This window comes from Micrasema longulum, unplaced genomic scaffold (assembly GCF_059751315.1).
Source record: "Micrasema longulum isolate JH-2025_06_02 unplaced genomic scaffold, ASM5975131v1 h1tg000683l, whole genome shotgun sequence".
Lineage (NCBI taxonomy): Eukaryota > Metazoa > Arthropoda > Insecta > Trichoptera > Brachycentridae > Micrasema > Micrasema longulum.
The window spans coordinates 75,042-99,990 of NW_028277879.1; the positions used below are offsets into that span (position 1 = coordinate 75,042).

General features: G+C 34.5%; 1 protein-coding gene across 1 annotated transcript in view; it reads right to left on the bottom strand.

The window, feature by feature from the left end:
- Nucleotides 1-24,949, bottom strand: part of LOC148279666 (uncharacterized) — a 36,449-nt gene that overhangs the window by 5,111 nt on the left and 6,389 nt on the right. The window contains exon 2 of the mRNA XM_088229591.1: nt 3,641-3,737. Coding sequence (XP_088085717.1) covers nt 3,641-3,737 — 97 coding nt within the window. The remainder of the gene's footprint in view (nt 1-3,640; nt 3,738-24,949) is intronic.

Below are 24,949 nucleotides of genomic sequence, written 5' to 3' on the forward strand. Positions count from 1 at the left end.
CTTATTAACCTAGAGGTTAGTAGCGAAATATTACATACTACGAATACCGATAAAAATATATGAATAATAATTGCATTTTCAAAATCAATATAGATATTTTGAAGAAATGTATACATAACTTTTTAAAATAAATCATTAAAAAATATGTCCCTACAAAAACGCGGCATGTTTGGCTTTGATAATTGTGACGTCAAGAATCGTGACGATGTTCTATTTAAATTTAAACAATTTTGTTACTTTGAAAATGTTAACAATGTTCAAAATGTACACGAATCGTGACGCATTAGGGGCGTGGCCAATACAATGGATCGTTTTCGTGGGAATTCAAAATTTCAATATATTTTTTATGTTACTTATAAGTAGTGATAATTTTCTCAATTAATATTTCTCAATTATAATCACTAAACAAATCACTTTTATTTCTTTTTATTAATTACCTACTTTTTATTATTGTTGCATACCATAGGTCTATACTTATATATCTATATATACTCGTATATATTAAGCTGTTAATTTGTATGTGTAATCGATTCGTAATTTTTCCGTTCATAATATTTTTTTCATATTAATAATTTATTAAATATTATTATGATCATATAATTTATTGTGGTATTTGGTATTAGAAATATTCTAATGAACATTCTCCATGACTTATTTACTTTTAAAGCTATATATTTACTTATAAAAAAATAACAAAAAGGTCTTAGAATATTTTTATGTTCCTCTATCGTAAGTCTATTTAAATAGTTTTTTTTTTTAATGTATAAGTATTAATACAACAAACTAAACGGAGACAACAGCATTGTTTAAAATGCGAAAGTTAATAATCACATTAATTAATATTTGGAATACTTATTAAAAAAACTTATGGGAATTTTAAGCTAATACGCACATATTTATTAATACATATAATAATAAATCTAATATTCCTATACTATCGTACAAATAATTGGCGGTTCTTCTAATGGCCAAATAAAAATTAACGATAATAATATTAAAAAAACGATGAATTTATGAAACTGTCCTATTACGTTTATTTTATCTACGTGTTACGTCATTTAACGGTAATTGATACTGTTACGTTTTATTATTAAGCTTATAGTAATACCAATACCTATACATTCCTAGGGAAAACAGATTGGAAAATGAATGTGTAGATATATACAGATGTCTAGATAGACTGAAGAAAACGTGAGATTTTCCCACAATAAAACTAATAAAATCTTTCAATTGTAAAAATACAATATAATGTTTCCGTAAAGCGCAACAATTTCGATAGTTAGGTATATGAAAAACATATTTATGTACTTGTTACGGAATTTCGCCAGAAAACATTGTAGTGCGTACCTTAATTACGAGTAAATTAATGTCATGTTCTCCGTATCTGTCAATTTGACAGAATCTGCAGTCGGTTAGAATTTTGACGAATAGGTATCTGAACATTGTCTTTCTGAAGATGTCTCCCCGATACAGTGCGAAAAAGACAACTGCATGACGGACTGATTTTTCCTAAATAAAATCGACAAAATCATCGTTTTGCTGTCCCGCTTTCTGCACCTCAAAACTGAACCAATTTTTTTTTTAGAAAAAGTATCGGAATAAGTTTTCTGTGCCGTTACTTTTTCCATTTATCAAAATTATGTATCATATTGGAATACCGTATGTCCGAAGACAGCAGATAGAACTGGTAGCTTTTTTGTGTTTTTGGAAGTCCTAGCTTCCATAAGGAACAATTTATCAAAAAAGCAAAATGATAGAGATACGCCAATCTAAAGTGTGTAAAAAAATCATCGCTTTAGTCTAGTGCCATGCTACAGGGGGAAAATACGGGATTAAGTTTGTACGAAAAAAAGTAAAACCGCGTTTCCCCTTAAGAGTTTAATCCGGTATTTTTCCTTTAAGATTTTTACATTGAAAATATTGTTTATTTAAATATTTTTTATTGGTATTCTAACGAGTAAATTGGTATTCAATAAATTAGAAACAAAAGCCACACAATTGTAACTAAAATTGGACTGTCGTCATTTCATAAAAGGCCATAATATAATTAAGACAAACATGACATTAACTATGCGCGAGTATATTTGGTAACATCCCGTTTGTCTCCCTCAGTGAGAGCCCGCGGGAAACTATTTATTGATGACCAAATATAAATAATTCCACGTTATTCTCAATGCGGTACTCGATGAGTAACCGATGTAGCCAGTAACCGTTTAATATCAACGAGTTGTTGATTTAACAGAGAAAGTATGTCGGGTACCTAGTACCTAGTACCTAGTACCTACCTATACCATCTGTAATGAGAAGCCTTCGGCATGCGCTTTCACGCCCTTTTTACATTTTATAATACGTAAATAAATTAATCCAATCGCAAATCGCGGGAAATATAATCCCATTGGGCCGACGTACTTCCAGCAACTACAACTGGTCGAATCTGAAATACGTGCAAATCGTTAATTTGTAGGTCAACTCTGAGATTTCCATCGGTAAATGTTACAGGGTCAATAGACTGGTTTCATGAACATTCACGGTTGATCTCTTCTCTTCTCTCACACTATTTTAGGAGAAATGCTTATTATCGCTCATTATTATTGCTATCCAATTTGCGATACAATTAAATAGCGTACAGTTTTATGCTGCCCAAAAAAGCGTAATTATTGTGATTTTTTCGTATTATATATTTCTAAAAACCACAAAATGATGCCAATCGCTTCCTATTGAATATCATACAATGAAATAAGATGATTAAAACCAAGTACTTTTATATTCGAAACCTCCTATTTGGTAACTCTTTCGCACTTCTTAAAATGTTTAATTTCATTTCAAAATCCATTTGTTTAATATTTTATACAACTTCTTATTTTCGTAAATATGTGGTACAATGCATATGTATAGAAGGTTTTTGTAGGTATAACAATAACAGTAACAAATATCAACCAAAAGATTATATCATCAAAATACAATTTTTGGCATACAAACCAATAAAAATGTTAAAAAATATATTTTACTCAACTTTTCTTCAAATTTCGGTTTTAGATTTCCCAAACCATTCCCAAAAAGTCTGTATATAAAATACAGTATGTATTAGGTAATTTATTCATACGGGGTGAGCAACCTGTAACTATATGTTACAACTCATTATGGTTTCAAAATGTAAGTTAAGTTCTTTCCATATTCTATTGTATAAGATATGAAGCATTGTGTTAAAAGTGTGGCAATGTCAGTCGTCATTAAAGTCTGTTCAGCAGTCGCGACTTTAGTGTAACATGTTGTGTGAGGTCCGGAGAAGGTCAGCATTGCGTAACTAACTCAATTACGACAGAAATAAATAAAACAAAGCTGTACAACAATACGAGGAGGATATGCCCTCGTGAAAATAAATTAACGACGTACAATAAAATAAGTGCGCTATTCGTAATGCGTTTTTAATACGGTGATTACAATTCACGAAAAAGGTAATAAGCGGTTGTATGAAGGATCAAGGATGGCGGACTACAGATAAAGAAAAGCAACATTCGAATATGCATCCGGGATCTTTGTAATTGTATGTACATATGTATAGCTCGTAGCTCGGGGTATGGGGTTCCGGCTAGAGCATAGGGCTGCGGTCGGATGCTACGGTCAATTTGTCATTACTCACGGTTTGCACAACTCCTGGGGTCAGGGAGGGCGAGGCGCCTCTGGGCTGACACAACTACGGCGGCGAGCGCCAGCACCAACAAATGTCTTAACATCATCTGTAAAATAAATCCAACGATTAATAAAAATGAACTATATAGTGGGCATTTGTATCTATGCAGCTAACATGTTGAGCATCTCGCCATTGCATGTAACTTCGCGAGCGCACTTGACTTCTAACCTCTTTTTACAACACTCGAAAACCTTCGTCAATATTTAATTACTTACGGAGTATTACTCAACTTGTTATACGTACATTGAAGCATTCAAAAACATAACTACCGATGTACCGTTATTGTGTACGAAAAGTTTCTAAATTTCGACTGTAATTTGTCATGAAATAGATGTTGACGTTTAATAATGGGCGTAAAATCTGTTCGAATTAAGTGCCATATTCTCGATCCCAGTGAAAGTGATACCTTCGCATTGTACCGGAAATTTGTACCGTGTGAACTCAGAAAATCTTATTGCACGCCACCGCCACCGGCGCCCCCGCCGCCGCGCCATGCCGCGCCGCTGCACGCCTCGTAAAAGCTTTACACGATTTTGCAAACATTAAAAATACAAATTTCCATATCTCTGTAACGATAAACGTTCGATTCGCTTCCATTGTAAGGATCTAAATTTAATTCCCCCAGTTTAACTATTCGTACGTCGGTTTAGTACGTGATGTTAATGATTGTTTTATCTTTATTAGGCATGTGAAATTTAAAGTGAAACCTTTTTAGGCCTACGTATTATATTATATACTAGCGGACCCGACAAACGATATCCTGCCCGAACGTTAGCTTGCTTACTATCAGATAGGAAAAAGACTTTTCGTGATAAGTATTAGGTTCTTGTTTATGATTGAATTCCAAAATTAAAAAATATTAGTATTCAAATATTGAATTTAAGTAAGTACCTAGGTACTTGTTTACAGTTGAATTCCAAAATATAAAATTTTTCATTTTAAAATATAGAATTATTTTTGCAAATGTTGAACTCGGCTCTTCTCACCAACGGGGGTGCACTTTATAAATGAATGCGATTTTCAAAAATGTATTCAATGTCAGTTAATATTATTTTAACATTACCAAAAATCTAGTAAAAAGAAATAAATGGGAAGAAATTATAAGGAATGTGAGGAAAGACTCTGATTGGGATATAAAAAAACAACATTCTTCCATTTTTTTCGTATGTGCATTCTCGTCAAATACAACCCTGGTAGGTCGATGAAAAAAAGATTTATGCTTCTAACTTTTTTTTTACGGATTCGATTGAAATTTTTAATATCTACGAACTCGCGTAGAGCAAAGATCTACATTTCGTTGAAAACCGCACGTAAATCGGTTAAGCCGTTTAGAAGAAGTTCAGTGACAGCACACGTACAGAGGAATTATATATATAAAGATGTTTCTGTACCTGTAACTCACCCATACACATGTTTGTGCAACACCATGTACATCGGAGTACTCAGTATCTAACGAAGTGTACACGAAGCGAGAAATGAACTTTTCAATAGCCGAAATCAGTATGACAAGTGGTTATTCGCTTTCAGATGCTTCTCATTGAAGAGGTATAACTTTCCCTAGCGATTGTCACGCTATTGACAATATTGAGATAGCTCACTCCCGACTGCGGAGAAACATTTCCCTCCAATCACGACTTGTGACTGATTACGCCCAAATTGAGGAAGCGACTAATTTGATGAAAAACCACTTTTCCCAGATTAGATACCCGCTTATTTCCGTGCTTCAATTTTTACAACTCTAACTATACGTTCAAACGCTTATGGAAGATTTCGATTATAAATATACGCAAGAGATAATAGCAGGTTTGTGAATTGTTCGTAACATATTATATTTTCTGTATTTCACGTCCTTACAACACACAGACAGATATAATCCATTGTTTCAAGTTTAGATTTTAACTCGCTTCAGTTTCAAAATATTTCGCGGGAGTTTATTGCGAGATTTTGAATACAGGTTTATAAAAGTGCACTTTGATGTAACGATAATAATGATTATGAAATAAGTAAAAAACCGCTCTTGAAATAATAAGCTTAACGTACCTACTTCTACCTTTCGTGTACCTATGACTTAACCGTACCCAAACCTAAAAAATCTCGAGCGACAGATTCGTATGAAAATAAATCAAATGAAATAGTTACCAAAATGATAAATGACGGTAAGTAGTGTAAACGCGACATCATCTAATAATTTCAATAAGCATTTTAATTGGTTCATTAACGTTAGCGTAATGCATAATCATAATGCACACGCGAGAGTCTGATAAATTGTTCTATTGGTTTGCAGATAAACCTCGATCAAAAGCACGTCTCGTTCCTATTACGGCAATATGGCGGTGGCGGGTGAACGTCCTATTGTACGGCGACCCACTACCCGCCGGTTACTAACTCTTAACTACATACATACTAGGTACTAGGTACTAGGAACTAACTACTCGGAGGAGGAAAGCGAAAGGCTCTACTATTGTCGCTGTAACGAGGCGCGAGCTGGCGATCAGCGCCTACCTGACTACTCGAGTAGCCGAGTAGCCGAGTACCCGAGTATCGGACGAGTCGATGGCAATCTTCTGATCAATCGACTCTACCTGCTCGGGTGGCGGTGTTGGAATGGAAACTGCGAGGCGCGAGTATTCCTAATTACAGCGGTGAAGGGCACCAAACCATCTAAACATAATGTTATTCGTGCAGAAGGTTTATTGCCGACGCAGACATTTGTTATGATAAAAGCTATGCTAAGGTACTTTTTTTTTACTTCACGTACTCGGTCGTTAAAACGAAAGTTCTCTTTTAAAATTTGTAACTCATTGTTCTCCCGTCGAAAGCGCGCAATTAGATTGTCCAAATATTATTAATCGTTTATCATACAATAAATTCATTAAATAATCAACTGATCAAACAGTAATTTCAATGTGTAGAAATCTGATGCACTGGTCAAATAAAAAATCAATCAAGGTAGTTAAGACGTGTAGACTTAAAATTATTATTATTTATTTGTCGTCGCTCCTATGATGTAGGCAATGCGATAAACATGCTTCGCACAAACCTACGAGTATTTATATTCAGAATTATTCATAATTTATGATTTTTTATGATTATAATGCATAACATTTTAACATTCATATTTGACCAGAAACATGATACATGTTTGATGCTTGAGTCACTTTGATACGATTAGTTAACATTATAACGAAAATAAGAAAAAGGGAATCCATTACAAAATCTTGTATATTTTTTTTTTAAATCTGGATTATTGAGAATCAAAATCATAAAAACAAAACGGCGTCGGTCTAATCATTAACACTTTTTGATAAAATTGCGTAATGTAGGGTTAATTATTTACATTCTATGGCTTTCAGTGTATGTTAATATTATTTATCGTATTCGTTTTGCGTACAAATATTTCGTTACACAATTTAAAGGGAAATTGTTCAGAATGCACTAGTGAACCATTAAATATCTATAGTTAATTTCATTTCCTGAGTACTTAGTGAGAATTATGCATACACCTGCTAAGGTTTGTACAGAATAGTAATGTATGCACACACAATAGAACAAATACACACCTCATATAATAAATATTGTGTCGCAATAAATTCATTTGTTGGAGAAAATCCTCCCGGAAGACCTAGCTTCCTGATTACCCAACGCATTATTAACTTAAGTATTTATTTTATTCATCCTCTACTGCGGTGAAATAATAGTTGTTTCCTTACAATACGTCTAAGCGAATGGATGTATCTTATGACTTTGTAATTTTTGGTACGATGTATTGTAACTTAATATTTTGTAGCAAAGTAATTTACAGTCCTCGAAACAAAACTTAAAATGTGTCTTCGGGAATTGCCCACAAATTTCTACGGTAGTCAGGCATTTAGAACTTGACTTCAGATCCGGAATCAAGAACCATCCTCATCCAAAGGTTTAGTGAAATCAACTTGATAACAAAATCAATCTGATCGTCAATTAGAAACTTATATATTATTAATTAAATCATAAATTAATTCACATGTTATTGATAAGTTTTGTGTGAATTTCCTGGTCATTTTTGGAAAAATATTGAATTATTACGTTAACGAAATACTCATGTATCGTATTGAGAGAAAAATGTTCGAATAAATATTTTACATTCGTTTCACCAGGGCTGGTATTCCAAACGCTCTCGCGGCCGTATTATTTCGTGTATTTACATACAAAATACACGAGAAAAACTGTTTTTTCATGCCACGAGAGTGGTTCAGAATAGCACCCCTGGGATCGAAACCGTCAGGGACAACATACTTACCAATATCACATTTTAATGGGTTTATGAAAATCTATTTAGTAAGAAAATATTTATTTTTCACATATTTCTAAGCATTTTCTCAGCATCAAAAAAAATAAATATATATATATTTTGGGATATATATTGGGATAACAAGGGGCGTTGTGTTAGTATCATCATCATCATGAAACCTCGATCATCACCTGATGGCGCACAGGGCACTGCTTTGTGAAAGTACTTAAAGCGTATCTCGATTATGTGTTACAGGAAGGTAAGGTGATCAGTCTTGCGCTCAGATGACAATCCAGATACAGTAAAATATAGCAGTGTAAAATCACCTAATAAATAAATATTTTATGTTGACCCTCACAGTAATCGACGCCAGGATTTCAAGCGTGTTAGGCGAACACGCCAACCACTACACTATGAGTCCGACTTTTCTCCACTCAGTTTCCTTTGTAAGGATTTTTACTTGATAGTAGCCATCGAGTCCAGCTTAGCTCAGTTTAAAGGGCTACCTTTACGGTAATCGGGAGGCTCTAGATTCGAGATTTGGAGTAGACATTCATTTTTTGTGACTTTATCAATTGTATATTTATTTATTTTTATAACACCTGCACAACACCTATTCTCCTCTACGGATGTTAATCGTGGCACCTCACTAAGGCCTAAAACAGCAAAACACTAAGTTTTGAGAATAGGTGTCTCAGAAGAATATTGGGTGTGCGGTGAAGAGACTTTGTGAGGAATAAAGTACTCAGAGAATGGACGCGACAGATTCCGGTGACAACTGTCATCAAACGGAGGCGATAGAGTTGGCTGGGCCATATACTGCGGATACCTCCTGAGAGCCTTCACCACGCTTGCCTACTTTACAAGACATCCTGTGCCCTGACCTTGTACAATCAAATATATACTTTCGACATCGACATCCTACTAGACTCTGCAACATCTTTTACAGTCATCTCCACTTGTATAATTTCTTTTTTATGTTACTCTCTCCCACCCACTCTATCTCTCTCTCACACACACACCCTGTTATGACGGTTTTGACTTACCTAGTAACAAATTTATACTCTTATTAATATAACTAAAATGACATTTTATACCTAAAAAATATTCTCGCCAACTGTTGTTTTGATATATTTGTTGTGTTGTCTTCTGTTTTCTGTATAAAATTAAATAAAAAATAAAATCAGGTTCTCGATGTCCTGGACGTCCACTGTTTACCGTTCGTCGGCAGTTTATGTCAGAACTACGGGACGGGAACCTGATTTGGGAGGAGCCATTAAGAGCACGGAGGCTATTTTTGGGCACCATATGCTCCAACTAAGGAGCGGACACGGAATGATGATATGAATTCAAGTGTTTAAATGACACAAGCGCGTAAAATAATACGTCCTTTAGAACATGATATTTTGCTCTTGAACTGATACGTTTGTTACAGATAATTTTCACGTCATAATATTGTCTGCAAGAAAATGAGTTCGCGAGGCACGTGATGTGATGTGTGTCAGTGTGCGTGTGTGTGTGTGGATGTGTGGATGTGTGGCCGTGCACCGGAGGAAGTGAGATGAGATCCCGGCCGGCCGCGGCCTGTGAATGATGTTAGTATGGCGGTAGAGCGGGAACTGGGGCCGGCATGCGGATGTGCGACTGTACAGTACGCCCGTACACTTTACACTATACGCCGCGCCGTGCGCACTAGACAGTGGACAGTAGACGCTAGACGCTAGTAGACGGAGAGGAGGTGAGGAAGGTGCCGCAAACACATGACGGTTTTTGACCGCCGACTCGTCAAATTTACCGTCAAACGTATCTAGTCTAAATTTGTCACAGCTTGGCCAGAATGTCGTTTAGTTACCGGTAGATGGTAGTCGGCCGACAAGCGGCTAGGAGCGGTAACCGAAAACAGCTTTCCCCCACATACCGCACACCGCATCTGAGGATATAAGTCTCCTTGGCGGCGCGCGCCCACATACACGGAAAAATTGCACGTTGCCGAACGAGAAAAGCTGCCCGAAGAAGCTCTCCGTAATCTGGTTGCAAAAAGGTAATCCAGAAGTACAAAACACGCAGCAGCGTTGGGAGGATCATTACCAACTTCTTCTAGAGGTAAAATCACTAAAATGGTTTCCCAACGCTGGCTAATGCAGCAAACTTCCGTCATTATCACCAAAGTACTTTCGAAACTACCCAAATTTTTACCGGACACGGAGCTATGAGAAGTTATCCATATAGGTTTAAATTAAGGAATGATGACTATTGTCCATACGATGATATTTCTTCACAGAGTATCGAACATCTGTTATTTCAGTTCCCATTTTTCAGTTTACAACGCCATAATCTTGAAGCAGAATGCAGGAAAGATGAAATATCCTTAACAGATATCCACACTGTAGTTAAAAGTATTTATCACGCGCCATTGTTCTTGAACTTTGCAACAATGGTGATTGGACTCATAAAGGTAAGAAACCAAAATCAGTGATCGAACACCCCATTTCCAAGACAAACAAAAATGATTTTTTTTCCGAGAGAAAAGAGAAAAAAAAAACAGAAGAACATAACATGCACTACATTGGGTTGAGAAAAAGAGGAACGTGGATTCATCACTGACTGGAATGAAATCGATCGGACATGGATCAATTCGCCGAGATGTTTTACAAAACTTTTTAAAAGCCTTGAAATTCTTTTTGGAAGCCACCAGATCCGTATAACCGACAGGACCTATAACAGGGCCGCGGATATTAGCGAGAAGCTCTATTCGGTTATCATAGAGAGGGGGAAAGGGGCAAGGTCGCAGGATGTGTTCAGATAATTAATTAGGATATCCGCAGCAGCACGAAGGGGAATCAACAATACTAAAAACTTTTTTTTTAAAATTAAATTTACCATGACCTGATCAATATTGCGTAGTCCAGTTAACAAGCTTAGGCCCAAGACACAAACTAGCAAGCCGCCGACGCTAGGTTTATGTATTTTACGTTTAAACACGGTCTCACATCCCGCCATTTACATTTTTTTAAATTTACAATTCAAACCTACGTGCGTCCAGCTCGAAGTATTTCTCCGAACTAACAATTGAATGAATGTATTTGTAGAATTATGCCAACGTGTGTCAAAAACTCTAATATAAATTTGAATGGACTAAAATAGATTAACAGGCGACTCTAGTGTCCCGTAATATTCCTAAATTTTATTAAATTACTGAGAATATTAACGCAATTTGCATCGAACTCATTTTATCTAGGATTATGGAACGTTTTTTTAATAAATCTGTAACAGGCGTACGGAGCTTGACAGAAAGGGAGTATTCGCGTGTTTTTACGCAAGTTCATTAATTTATCACTAATAGGATTTTAAATTTTTATATTTTAAATTTATTTATTTTACCAAAACAGCGTTAAAAATAACAAAGTATTTTAGGCGTTATATTGGGTCAATGTAACAAACCAAAACACCGGTGAGCAATTCTTTGATATTATTAAGGCAAAATACTATCCAATAGCAAGAGTATTTGCTTCTTAAACATACGAGTATGTAGGTACATTGTTTCACTGATGTAAAAGATGTCGATCTTAATGCGACTAGTAACAGACTTGCCAAAGACAAAAATAAATTACGGGTAGTCACTACAATTTTATTGCCCCTAAAATTTATTATCGATTAATCATGGAGACATCGATACATAAAATAAATAAAAATGCTTTTAAGAAATTTATCAAAATATTTATGATTGGTAAAAAAAAAACTAGAAAGGAAGCTGAGGAATATGCCTTATACATCAGAGTATAAATTATAAACATTGAAAGTATTTTAATTTAATTAATAAGTGTTTTTTTCTATTAATATATTGTCAAAACCAAAATAACAGATTATATGTGAGATATGTATAATGCGCCTATGGGCCAATGGAGTGGTTACATTCACAAGAAATGTGAATTTAAAAAATACTACAATGTTTGATTATGTCCAAATGCTTGCAGACTGGCTGGATTTCCTCCCTAGGGAGTTGTTCATATTTAAATTTATTTCAACAGACAGGGGAAAAAAAATTGAGAAGGGAATATGGAAGTCTAGGCATTTACAGGGCTTATGACCTGTCATTGGCTGGTTTAAGTGACCAAATACCTAGACTTCCATATTCCCTTCTGAATTTTTTTTCCCTCTCTATTGAAATAAATTTAAATATGAACAACTCCCTACGGAGGAAATCCAGCCAGTCTGCAAGCATTTGGACATAATCAAACATTGTTGAATTACTACCTGGTAAAAGAAGAAGTATAAAAATTGGAAAATTGTTTTCAGGCGTTGCCTAGTAGGTAATTTGGTTCAGCCGTATGAATCTCACCCACGTGATAAAGATTTCAGCTCTTTTACTTCACAAAAGTCAACTGGAAGAGTTGAGGAAATGTGGATGTTCAAACATGGGCAGAATGGTGAATGTTACACAGTGTGTAAAGTGGCCACTTTAACCAGCTAATGACAGGTCATAAGCCCTGTAAATGCCTAGACTTCCATATTCCCTTCTCAAATTTTTTTTCCCTCTCTGTTAAAATAAATAAAAGAATACTATTTTACACATTTGTATTTTTCCATTTTTTTTATGTTAACAAATAATAACAATCACATTACTTAATATATTTTTAGAAGTCTCCATAAAACATTTAGGTATATTTTAAATTGTGTGGTTGAATATAGATACTATTTTTAAAACAGTCAATGACGAGTCATAATCCTTGTAAATGCCTAGACTTCCATACTTCTTTCACCAAAATGTCTCCACCTCTGTTATTTATAATAGTTTTATTTATTATACTAGGCATTTAAGAAACATTTTTCGGAAAAAAACAAAAGTATTCTATCTAAAAAGATAAATTTGAACATACATTGAGTTTAATTGAAATTAAGTTATTTGCGCCTAAAACTTAAGAAATTCCTGTTATTAATGAGAAAGAAAAACTCTCCATTTAAATTTAACCCGTAATTTCTAACTCGTCTCCTATTTTCAATCCATTTCTTTATCGTCACTTCCTAATTTATGACTTAGATATTTGTATAATTATTTTATCTAATATTGCTTTATTAATAAATTAATTGTTCACTTCAACATTTTTTATTTAATCTGCATACTACTTTATGAAAAACACCTTGGTATTTTTAAAAAATCATTTGTACTTTTTATTTAACTAGTTTCTTTAAATACCAGAGAAGTCTTTGCTAACCTTATCTAACCTGAACAACCTAACCTAGCATAGCGTCACAATATTATGTATTTGGGACGATGGAGAAATATTAGACAAAGAAAATTGAGTGATTGGAGAGAGTTAACCACAAATACTAAAATGTCACTGGTTCAAACCTGAGTCTGTGATCCTGTTCACATTTTAACACTAAAATATAAAAATTAAGTTTAAGATTGAAATAACTAGATTTTTAGTATAAAACAGCGAGTTTTTCCGTAATTACTAGCCCGTATCCGGGTGGATGAAGAATATAGTACTTTAGGTGAAATGGCGACAGAATTCTGGACGAGTGCTTTTGACTCTTTGGCTACTCATGACCGTGACTCTACTCATAGCTACACATAAATAAAAATCCTGAAAAGGAAAATCGAGTGGAGATGAGTCCGCGTTGTGGCGTACTGGTTTGAGCATGTTATGCCTACCGTGCCTGAGGTCTAGGATTCGATTCTCGAATATTTATATGTAAAGGGAATTTTAACCGCAAAGTTTTATAGTTTCTGGTATGGATCTGAGGCGTGAGACTGATCATCTTGTCTTCGTGTATAAAATGATCAAGATATTTTTATTTATTTATTAAAAACATTATGCATATGTACATTAGCTGATTGGACACATTTTATAGTGACGTGAGTTGTGCTGGCATTTAAGAGTAAAACCCCGGAGCTATAAAAATTCAATAAACGTTGAAAAAAAATTGCTACCTGGAAACCGGAAATCTATCACAACACATAACAATGCTATAATTGATTACTTATTATTAACAAGAACCTGTGACGTCTCGAAGTAGTTTATTTTTATTCAAAAGATTTTTAGTATGTTTTCGTACATTTTCGAGAAACATCGCCGTAACAGCTCAATTTTTACCGCGTGTAAGAAAACATTTTTTGTATTTAATTTCCCGAACATCCACATCTGAAAAAAAATTGAATGGTATAGAAGATGTCTGCTCGGGTAAAAACGCTACACGGTCAATAAAAATTAAAACCAAGAGGTTTCTGCTTAGTCAAAATTATTAATATGCCATTTGATATAACTTGATCGATTCTTCATTTCGAATTTAGTGGTCTAAAATAATTCAAATATCACAACAGAGATGAAGAGCATTTTATTGAAGGGAATTTCGAAGTCTTGCATTTACAGGGCTTATGACCTACTGCCATATCATTGGCTGGTTTAAGTGACGAACCGGGTTGTGGTCCCGTGGTAGTATTGTGGACTCGCGGGCCAAAAGTCAGAGGTTTAAATCCTACTCTACCACAACTCGATTTCCATTTTTCCAGCACAAGTTATTTATGACTTTTAGGAAATGGTCTGAAAATTTAAATATTTGAGTAAATAATAAGAACTCAAGTAATTCCTTTTTTTTCATTTAAAAATAAAAAGTAGCCACTGTATACAGTGTCTAACAATCACCATTCTGTCTATGTTCTGCCTTATATTCTAGACCTTTGTATTTTCTTCTGTAAAATGTTCTTCCTCTGTTGTAATATATTAATAATGATAACTCTCAAGGAGGCAGTTCATGTCCACAAAGTTTTGACAAACTCAAAATATTGTTGATAAAATAATTAACATGACAATAAAAGCATTGTTTTACAACAATTAAAATGTGGTTGTTCTCCGAATTACAAATTACTTCGAAGAACGAATACTGAATCCGTTAGACCAAGATTATTCAAATATCTCTCAAAGACTTTTAACGATGAAGATCTTAAAATATAAAAAAAGAACTCTGAAATTACCTTACATTTCATGTTTATGATTCTTAAATGCTCATACACCCAATGGTTATATGTCCGAATATATTGTGTGTAACAAATCTGTTAAAAAAAAACGTGTCCCACTAGAAAGTCTCTAGATTATATAGGTAACTAAAATTATATAACATGTTTCCAGACGCGTGAAGAATACAGCTATGTGTGTGAAATAGAACCAGAATTCAAGGCGAGTGCTTTCGACTCTGCGGTTAAAATTTGGAAAAATGAAATTGAGTCGTGATAAGTCCACCTCTTAGTGTATTGACTGGTGCATTCGCCTACCCTGTTTGATTTCTGACAGCATGAAAATGAAACGTGGTTTTTTAAGGTGGTTCTACACTACAGTATATCATTGTTTCTGGACTGACACCTGAAACGTAAGACTGATCACCTTATCAAGAACATTAAAAAGTATATTTAATAAACGCTGTTCTCCAACACTGAATGCGGAAAATACCTGTAGCGATGTTGTAAATATTCAGTCATCGAAAAATATAATGTTACAATCGGATTACGAAGAAACTGTAACTTTCGACGCAACTAAAACCAGTAAGAAGGCGTTAACGTGATGACATATATATTATTTCTAATCTAACAACTACGAAAGACATTTGGGCCAAATAACGGTTCTGATATTTTTCTTCCTAATACATGGTTGTGGTTGATTTATATTTATTGATTAGTTTATTCATCTATCATTTACGTTTATTAATCGATGACTAATAAAATATCATATAGTAAAGTGAGCAATAAAATTGATTAAATACAGGTGTGTATTACCCATTTAAAACACATAAAACACATTTTATTGGGTGTTATTATCGACCATTAATGGTTCGATGGGTGTAAACTTAAGTTGCGTTTGTTGTTTTCTAAATGAAGAACATTTTCTGCTCTAGAAAATATTTATTGTGTTAGTCTTCAAAACGAAATGTCAAGTACACGAAAGTGAGCATTTTTGACAGCGTACGGTGAAGATTCTATGAATTATTCCCTAATTTGGTGAATTTTTTGTGTTTTCTTTACTTGGAAAAAACGGACAAAACTTATGTTAACACCTAATATTACTGCGTGTGAAATAGAAACAGAATCGACGAACGCTTTTGACTCGATGGCATCTCTCAGTTAAAACCCTACAAACGGAAATCGAGGAAAGATTAGTCCGCTTTATAGTCGGTTAAGGCTTCCGCATACAATGTCTGAGGTCCCGAGTTCGATTTCCGGCAAGGTCGACATGGAATATTATGTACTTATTTTCATTGTAATATTTATAGTCCCTGGACTGGATTTGAAACGTTAGATTGATCATTTGCCTTCACGTATCAAATTATCAACAAACATTGCAAACGTATTAAAACTATGCCCTATGCACCACCGGGTGCGGATGGTAAGATGATAGTGAAAACATGTATGATTGGCGTTGATGTAAATACGTATTTCTATCAAGATCTAAATTTGTTGCAACAGAGAGGGAATTTTTTGTTTAGATAGCAGTATGGAAGTCTAAGCATTTACAAGGCTTATGATTACCATTATGCCTATGTTTATACCTACATCCACATTTCCTAAATTCTTCCATCTGTTTGTTTTTTGTGAATTAAAAAAGCAGAAACATTTAAAGTTTAAGTGGCCATTTTACACACAGCTTGCCCACCGCATACCGCATCTCCTTGGCGATGCCCACATTTACCGGAAATTTGCTCGTTGTCAAACGAGAAAAGCTGCCCAAAGGAGCTCTCTAAAATCTGGTAGCCTTAGCATCTTTGTGCTGAAAGAAAGTAATCCAGAAGTACATAATATGTACTTCATTGGATTGAAAAGAGAGGGAAGTGAATTCTTCATTGACTAGGGTTAAATTGTTTGGACATGATCAATTCGCCGAAATGATTACAATTTTTTTTAAAAGCCTTGAAATTTGGAAAGCCACCAGATCTGTATATCCGACAGGACCTATAACAGGGCCACGGATAGTAGCGAGAAGCTCCATTCGGTAATCATAGAGAAGGGGAAAGGGACCATTTTACACGCAGTGTGATATTCACCATTCTGTCTGTGTTTAAACATCCACATTTCCTCAACTCTGACTGATCTTAACTCCTTATGGAAGGAATCCAGCCTGTCTGCAAACATTTGGAAGGAATCCAGCCTGTCTGCAAACATTTGGACATAGTCAAAAACGTCGTTGTATTTCTATTTAATTGAAATCTCACGAAGAAATAACTGAATCATTTTATCGCTTTTGGCCGCACTGAATTTAGCAGATCACGTTTCATAATTTCTTTTATTCGTTTTTTTTACCGACCGGTAAATCACTAACAAAAAACAACGGCCTCATCTCGGTAGTTTTAGAAAAACGCGAACGGATTGAAAAAAGCACATCTTCAGACATCTGGAGCGTGCGAAAATCGAAATCAACTTCTGAATACTACTATCGAATTTGGGCGTAATGGTATATTATTATGTTTAAATATTATGTTATGTCTAATGAACTCATTATTTAAAACAATAATGTGGCATTCTAGTCTCCCGTGTGTGGGAAGTCATAAAGAAGGGGGTCAGGCGCTGGCGGCGAGTGGCGAGTGATACCATCATCTGTACGTTCTATTCGCCGGTCTGTTGAGGTGCTGTATGCACCGTAAAATACACATAATTACATATCATTATTCCCTTTTCCGCGCCCAGTGATGCAAAGGGCGAAACAAGGGTGAATTGGTCAATCAAAACAGCGGACTTCGATCATCTTCACATGAAGGTGAACACTCTTGTGCTTCGGGTAGTCCAAGAACAATGAAATACTGCAGTTCAAACGATCTTAAAAATCAATATTTCACGTCCACCCCGCCAGTAATCGAGCCCAGGACCTCAAGAATAGAAGACGAACGCGTAAACTTAAATTTTACCTGAGATCATCCATTAATTCGAAAACACTAGTTTAGGATTTTATTTATTTAAACGCCTTGTAGGCTTTTACATGTTCTACATATATTTATATATAAAGAACAGACATATATAATATCGAAATAAATAAAATAAAATAAAATAAAAATAAAATATATTTTACGCAAAAGTAGCAAAAAAATTTAATGAAGTAATAAGAATAAAAAAATTAAAAAATATAAAAACTTAACTAACGCATAGTACAAACATACATATATTTCAGTAGAGAGAACAGAAGTTCATTTTTTCCAATCGGTTATATTAAAAGAATCTTTAAATTAGAAGAACGTAGAAAAATAATAATTGAACACCGACATAAGTTAATAAAAGGTATACATATACAATATATAACAACGCAGTATTATTTAAGTATTTAAATTTAGAGATAATAAATTGATACACTGCCTTTTAAAAATCAAAGGTGTTGTATTAAAAATATCTATCTAATTTGATTCTATTTCACACACAGAACTGTATTCTTCACCTACATTGATGTATTTTTTTTTGTCGGCCTCGTGGTGTAATGGTCAGCAAGCGGTCTCGGGTTCGATTTCCGGCATGGTTGATATGAAATATTTATTTAAAAAGGTGTTTTCACACCAGCATATTTCACAGTCCCTGGACTGGTACCTGAAGCGTAAGACTGATCACCTTATCTTCATGTAACAAAAAATGATCAAGATACGCCGCAGTTGGTGTATCAACACAGTGCCCTATCCACCATTAGGAGCAGAAAGGGAATGATGAAAATGACGTTCTTTTAAACGCGGAATAACCCGCTAAGCCTTAATTTTAGAGGCTTGTTAAAAGTAAGTTGTGGTAAAGCGAGGATGCGGATGTACCACGAGACCCAGACCAATTGGGGAAAAAAAAATTCTTGTATTTTCTCCTTACAACCGGCGGGTATCGAACTTAAGATTTTTAAATTTCCAATAAGATTAGTAAGCAGATCTTAAAAAAAATGTTGAGAAAACTTTTAAGAAAAAAATGAATAAATGGCTAATATGTAACAAGGCTTTATATTGATTATTATTTTATGTTAAGAGTCATCTATTTAAATTTTTGTAAATAAATTTTGTGTAAAAAAAAAATGCTTTTAGTTTTTAATAATGTTTATATTAATTTTTAAATTTATATCATTTCTCTAATGTTTTTCTTTGTAAATGAAAAATAAGAAACGTGCTGTTTAGGTACCTGTTTGTTTAGTGGGTTTCATTATTTTTCCTTTTATATTTTCGGTTCGTGTTTACCTTTTTAAATAAAAATAAATACAAAAAAAATAAAATAAAAATAATCTACAAGACGTGACATATTAAGCTAACCCTGTTGGTGATAAGGCAAGATCCTCGTGTGGCTATCGGACGCTTATTGCGCGGTCTCGTGAGTGGAATAACAATATTTATAAAATCAATATTTGGAAAGCGCAGTGGTCAGAGAGAATATTTGGAAAGCGCTCCGAAGTGGATGTCCCCTCCCGTTCCTAGCGCGGCCGGACCCGCCTTATCCGAGTGACAGTTCGGTATTTCTGTCATTACCATAATATTTATTTTACTTTTGAAAGCCGTCCATTGGTCACTTTCTTCGTTTACACTATAAAATATTACACACGACGGACAGCATTATTATGCATACTGTAGATAAATTATAACATAAGAGTCTGTTTGTCGTACATCATGTTTATTCATGTATTTTATTTTGATAATTAGTGAACCGCGGTGACTGCGCGCCTGAAAACTATCGAAGCGTCGCTATAGCTGTATCGATATATCATATACACGTGTAAATAGCGGGTTTGAATATGATATTAAGAGGCTTTGTATCCGGTTAAAGCGCGTGACAAAGCAAATATAGACTTTCCCAATGCGACACGGGGAACAAAGAATTCGATGCCATTAGCGAGTTTTCTGACAATCTCGGTTCAGTTAGCGCTTGTCGCATGTGGTCCGTGTTGCGTATTCGCTTTTCCGGCGGCACAACTTTCTCAGCCGGATAGTCCTGAAGCGCCGCCGCCGCCGCGCACCGGAAGGAAGCGGGGAGCAAGGAGTGCGCGGAACACCTGCGCCGCCCCGCCGCACGCCGCACGCCGCACGCCGCGCAGCGCACACCTGAAGTGACGGCCCGACGCACGACGACACGTACATTCGGTATCAGCATTCGTACTACATACTAGGTCACACTTTCTCGCGATGGAGCGGGACCGTTGAACCCGACTTTTTGCGGACTTTTTATTTACGAGTATTATCTTGAGCGATGATTCAGTGAAAGTTCGAAGGTGTAATCAAATGTCTCATTAAAATTCTCAAATGAATGCGAGGCAGTACCTACACACTTACGTACTGTAATACAAATGTATAAAAGTACATACGTTCACAAATATAAATAATAATAATAATAATAATCAAAGTTTATTAACAAAAATAACAATAACTTTATCTACTACATAAACACTTAGGTAATAGATTTCTCTGGATCATGTCTAGTCTGCCTAACTAGGTACAACCTGTTTTACGGCAGACATTTTTATGCAAAATTAACAATAAAATGACTACCTACTTGTTAATATACTATACAGTTATACAATATTAATTTATTAGGAATTTATTTTTAGTAAATTTTCCGATTTTTCTCGACCTAAATCCAGTAGCCAATTTTTTACAAATTTGTTAAATGCTTGCAAACATATCACCATTCCCTTTCCGCACCTAATGGTGCATAGGACACTGCTTTGGTACACCGATCGCGACATATCTTCAACAACGGCGACCTTCGTGGTTTAGTGGTCAAGACGCTTGACTCACACACGGAAAGTTCCGGGTTCGATTCCCGGTGAGAACACAAAAAAATTCAATCTGATTTATCTCAAGCCTGGGTGTTCTGTGATGTAATTCACAAGTGTAATTGGGCCTCCTGGCCTTTTGTTGTGCAACAAAAAGAAAATTGAAGTGAAATGAAATATCTTGATCGTTTTTGTTACATGAAGGTAAGATGATCAGTCTCACGCTTCAGGTGCCAGTCCAGGGACTATGAAATATTCCAGTGTAAAAACACCTTTTTAAATAAATATTTCATGTCAACCTTGTCGGGAATCGAATCCGAGACCCCTCGAATGGTAGGCAAATGCGCTGACCACTGCGCCATCAGCCATCAGGCCATGCAAACATGTACCTACATAATATTATATACATATGTAGGGAGTAGCGCATCTAACCTCATAATATTACTTTCATTTAAATTATACTGAAGATGCCCATTAGAGGGTGAAAGCGCTAATTGGTCAAAATAAATAAGTGGAAGTGTACCAAGTATTTTTTTAAATTAATAACTTATATGGAAATATAAGTTATTACATCATCATAATATTACATTAAAAGTTTACCTCTTTAACCGAGACGAGATATTTTTACCTTTATTTCTCACCTCCAGATTATACAGTGTAGTATGTTTAAATTCGTTATTTTGCTGGAGAGCGAAACAAATTTTTATTTACTTTTAATGTATTTATTATTATTTATCAATGCTTTAAAATTAATCTAAAATATAAGAACGCGGTAACGTCATAATTACTGCAGTATTCTTCTATATATTTTGCTTAATTAATCTCAAAGAAAACTTATGATCTCACTCAACAAAATCGTAGAGATACGTTAGTGTTAAAGTGCATTCATGACTCAAAACAACCCAATTTAGATTTACGATGGTGTACTTCTAGGGATGCAGTTCATGTAGATACATGAATCAATTATGTATGTTGTATGTAAATAGATCCTTGTTTTAGTTATCAACGTTATCTACTTTATTAAATTATTTAAATAATGTCATTGCTTAAAATATAAACGCAAAGCATACGTACTAATAGAAAAACATTTATAAGATATATCTATAGAATTTACATGATTTGTTTCATATGTAAATTAAAAAAATATTTTTTTAAAGTTTTCAGAACGTTTTCGAACATGGGAGTCCTGAACGCGGATAAATTTAATAAACTTAAAATATAGTACAGAGGGTCGCTGAATTTTTCACGGCAAGTCCTTGCCGAACTATAATGGACAGTGATTCATTGCCAAAGGTTGCCACTCCTCGAAGGTGAAGGTGGTGGCTGGTGCCATCATACAGCGGCCAACGACCACTGCCTGTGGCTGACACATGGCGTTGGCGGAACCAAACATTTAAGGCTTCACAGGTGCACGACATTGGCCTTGCCCCTGCGGAATTACTATCGAAAAATGCAACTTTTTACTATACTATTGAAATTTATTTATTTATTCATTCAAAATTACACTCGTTTTAATATAAATGAACTTACTAAGGCTTTTTAGGCTGTACCCGTGTCAAGCCATAATAATTACAATAAAAATTACATAGTAAAATTAATTATATTGAATTATAATGACATGTGAAGCAATAGAATAACAATCCAGAAAAACAAAGTATTAGTAATAAATAATAAAATTCCAAAGAATACAATGTAAAAAAGATAATAGATATAAATATTAAAATATAAATTACACAAATTTAGATTCATACATTATCAAATATACAAAATAATAGTCTAATTGAAATAAACAAAATGATTTATTTTTACTATTGTAAAATATAACAGTATTGAAAACAAAACAAAATAATAGGATCATTGAAATCTATAGAAAAAGAATATGTATATATAAAAACTTGATTGAAATGATAATTGCGCAATACATATTTTTACTTTGGCTTTGTGCTTTTGAGTTTGGCTTAAATCAAGGGTTTAATTGAATGGATATTTTATGCAAACACTTGGGTTCAATTACTGATTAGTTCGCAATAATAAAATGCATTTTTCTCAATCCTGGGTATTTTGGGTTGAAATTTGAAACTGTGGTCTATTGGAATGTTGCGATGTAAAAAAATGATAAAAATGTATTTTTACTGAAAATCATTATCTAAAAAAGAGCGCACATACCTAGGAATTTTTACTTTATTTACTGCGAAGACTATTTTTGTAGTGTCAATGAAATTGAGAAAAAATGTTCTTGAGGAAAATAATGTAGGAAAATAATAATGTGGAACATTTCAATGTTTGTTTGTAATATTTACTACTGTATCAACATTTTCGATCGCTCGGGTTATTTGTTATCTCCACTCGATTTCCCTTTTTAGGATTTCCACTTGAGAGTTGCCATCGACTCAAAAACACTTGTCCAGGATTATGTCCGCCTATCACACTTGAGGTCGGATTCCCGGTAAGGACAACATAAAACTTATTATTGATTCGAAAATTTATTCTCAAGCAAATTTCCATAGAAGAAACAAAATTTGAGTGACATGTGAAATACGTAAATTAAATTTTGAAATCTGAAGTCTATACACTGTACATTCCTCCTTAGAATAGATTTCCCTAGTAAGGAGGACTCTTAAATAAATTTTATATAAAAAATAAATTGTAATATTTCAGTATCCGTGGGATGGCACCAGAAGCGTAAAACTGATTACCGTATCTTTAAGTAAAATATGATCGGGACACGCTGCGTGAGTTGTACCAACGCAGTGCTTTTGCATCGCTGGATATGGGTAATGATGATGTGACGAATTTTTTAGATTTTTGTTTAACTAAAGGAGTACATATATAGAAAAACGCCGTGTAGATATAAATACGTAATGGAGCGGAAAAAAATAATTACCAATTATTTTTAGTGATAGGTTCGTGTTCTCCGTGATACAACATTTAATTTGTTACACATATGGGTACTTTAAATATCAAAGAAAGTAAATGGAGACCCAGATGTTACGAATATTTTAATGAGCAATTAAAATTATACATTAATATAATTATGCTCTTTATACTGGACATCTGCAAAACTGTCCGATCGGTGTTAGATTTTATGAATCTGGTGACATTGACACTCGGGGAAATCTAAATAGATATACGCGCATGTTCATGTATTCTGTATTCAAACGGTATTTATTGCTTTAGTCTCCATGATCATTGTGTAAAATCTGAATGGAAATGTTCTGTTGAATACCTATGAACAACGTGTCGAATACTACATGATAACATTATCTGTTTACGGATACCTACGGGTACCATGCACAAGTGTACCGGTGTCCACCCATGTCCTATGTATGGGTGACCGTGTTCCTATTCCCTACATGCAGTATTATTATGTATATTCAGCTAGGTGTGGTGATATCACAAGAGGAGTGTCACCACAATCAACTATTTAAATTAGACACTAAGCGATGAAAAAACAGTCGACTAAAAGATTTATCAAAATTTTCGCAAGATAAAAATAAAATCCGCTACAACTTTGAAAATGTCAAAACGAAATTGACATAAATTTTTGTACGTAAAAGCGTAGCTGATTTATTGAAATCATTCATCGCGGAGATATTTTGCATTCAGATATGAACAAAAGGAAAGTAAATTATATTATTTAGGTAGATGTTTGTTGAAATAGTAATAAAGAAATCGCCCGTATGAATTTCTATACATTATAATGATTCGCGATACAAAAAGATTTTTTTCCCAAACAATTGCGTAGAAAATCATCAACACGTCGTTGAATTTTCGTTGAATTTTCGCTGATGAATTTTTCACGTCTGAATTTGAGTTGTAAATTTATGTTTTTTTAGAAAGTTCGCGGAATGAAATTGACATTGATAACGTCAAATTTATCGATTTTGTTCGTTCGTTGGAGATACGGCAGGGGACCGGGCAGTCGGTAGGAACCGAGCACCAGATGAATAACATAAACCATCACTCTCCCCCGCACACCACACTCTGCACGACCTCTCCCGCTCTCCCTCGGGCTACGAAACCAAGCTCTGCCGAGACGGCTGCGGCCGCGGCAATTTCTTTCATCTCCAAGAGGAAACTTGTCATGATATAAGAGAGAAAGCAAAAATGCACTGACAAAATAATTATAATCTTCGATACTTCGGAGAATCACTCACGTCAAAACGTAGCACATTGCCTACAGAAAAGCATCTGCATTTTTTAATTTCAGTTAGTCTCTAAGAAACAGATACTACATCGGTACCTACGTAATTACGTGAAAATTATACTTACGGTTATTTTAGC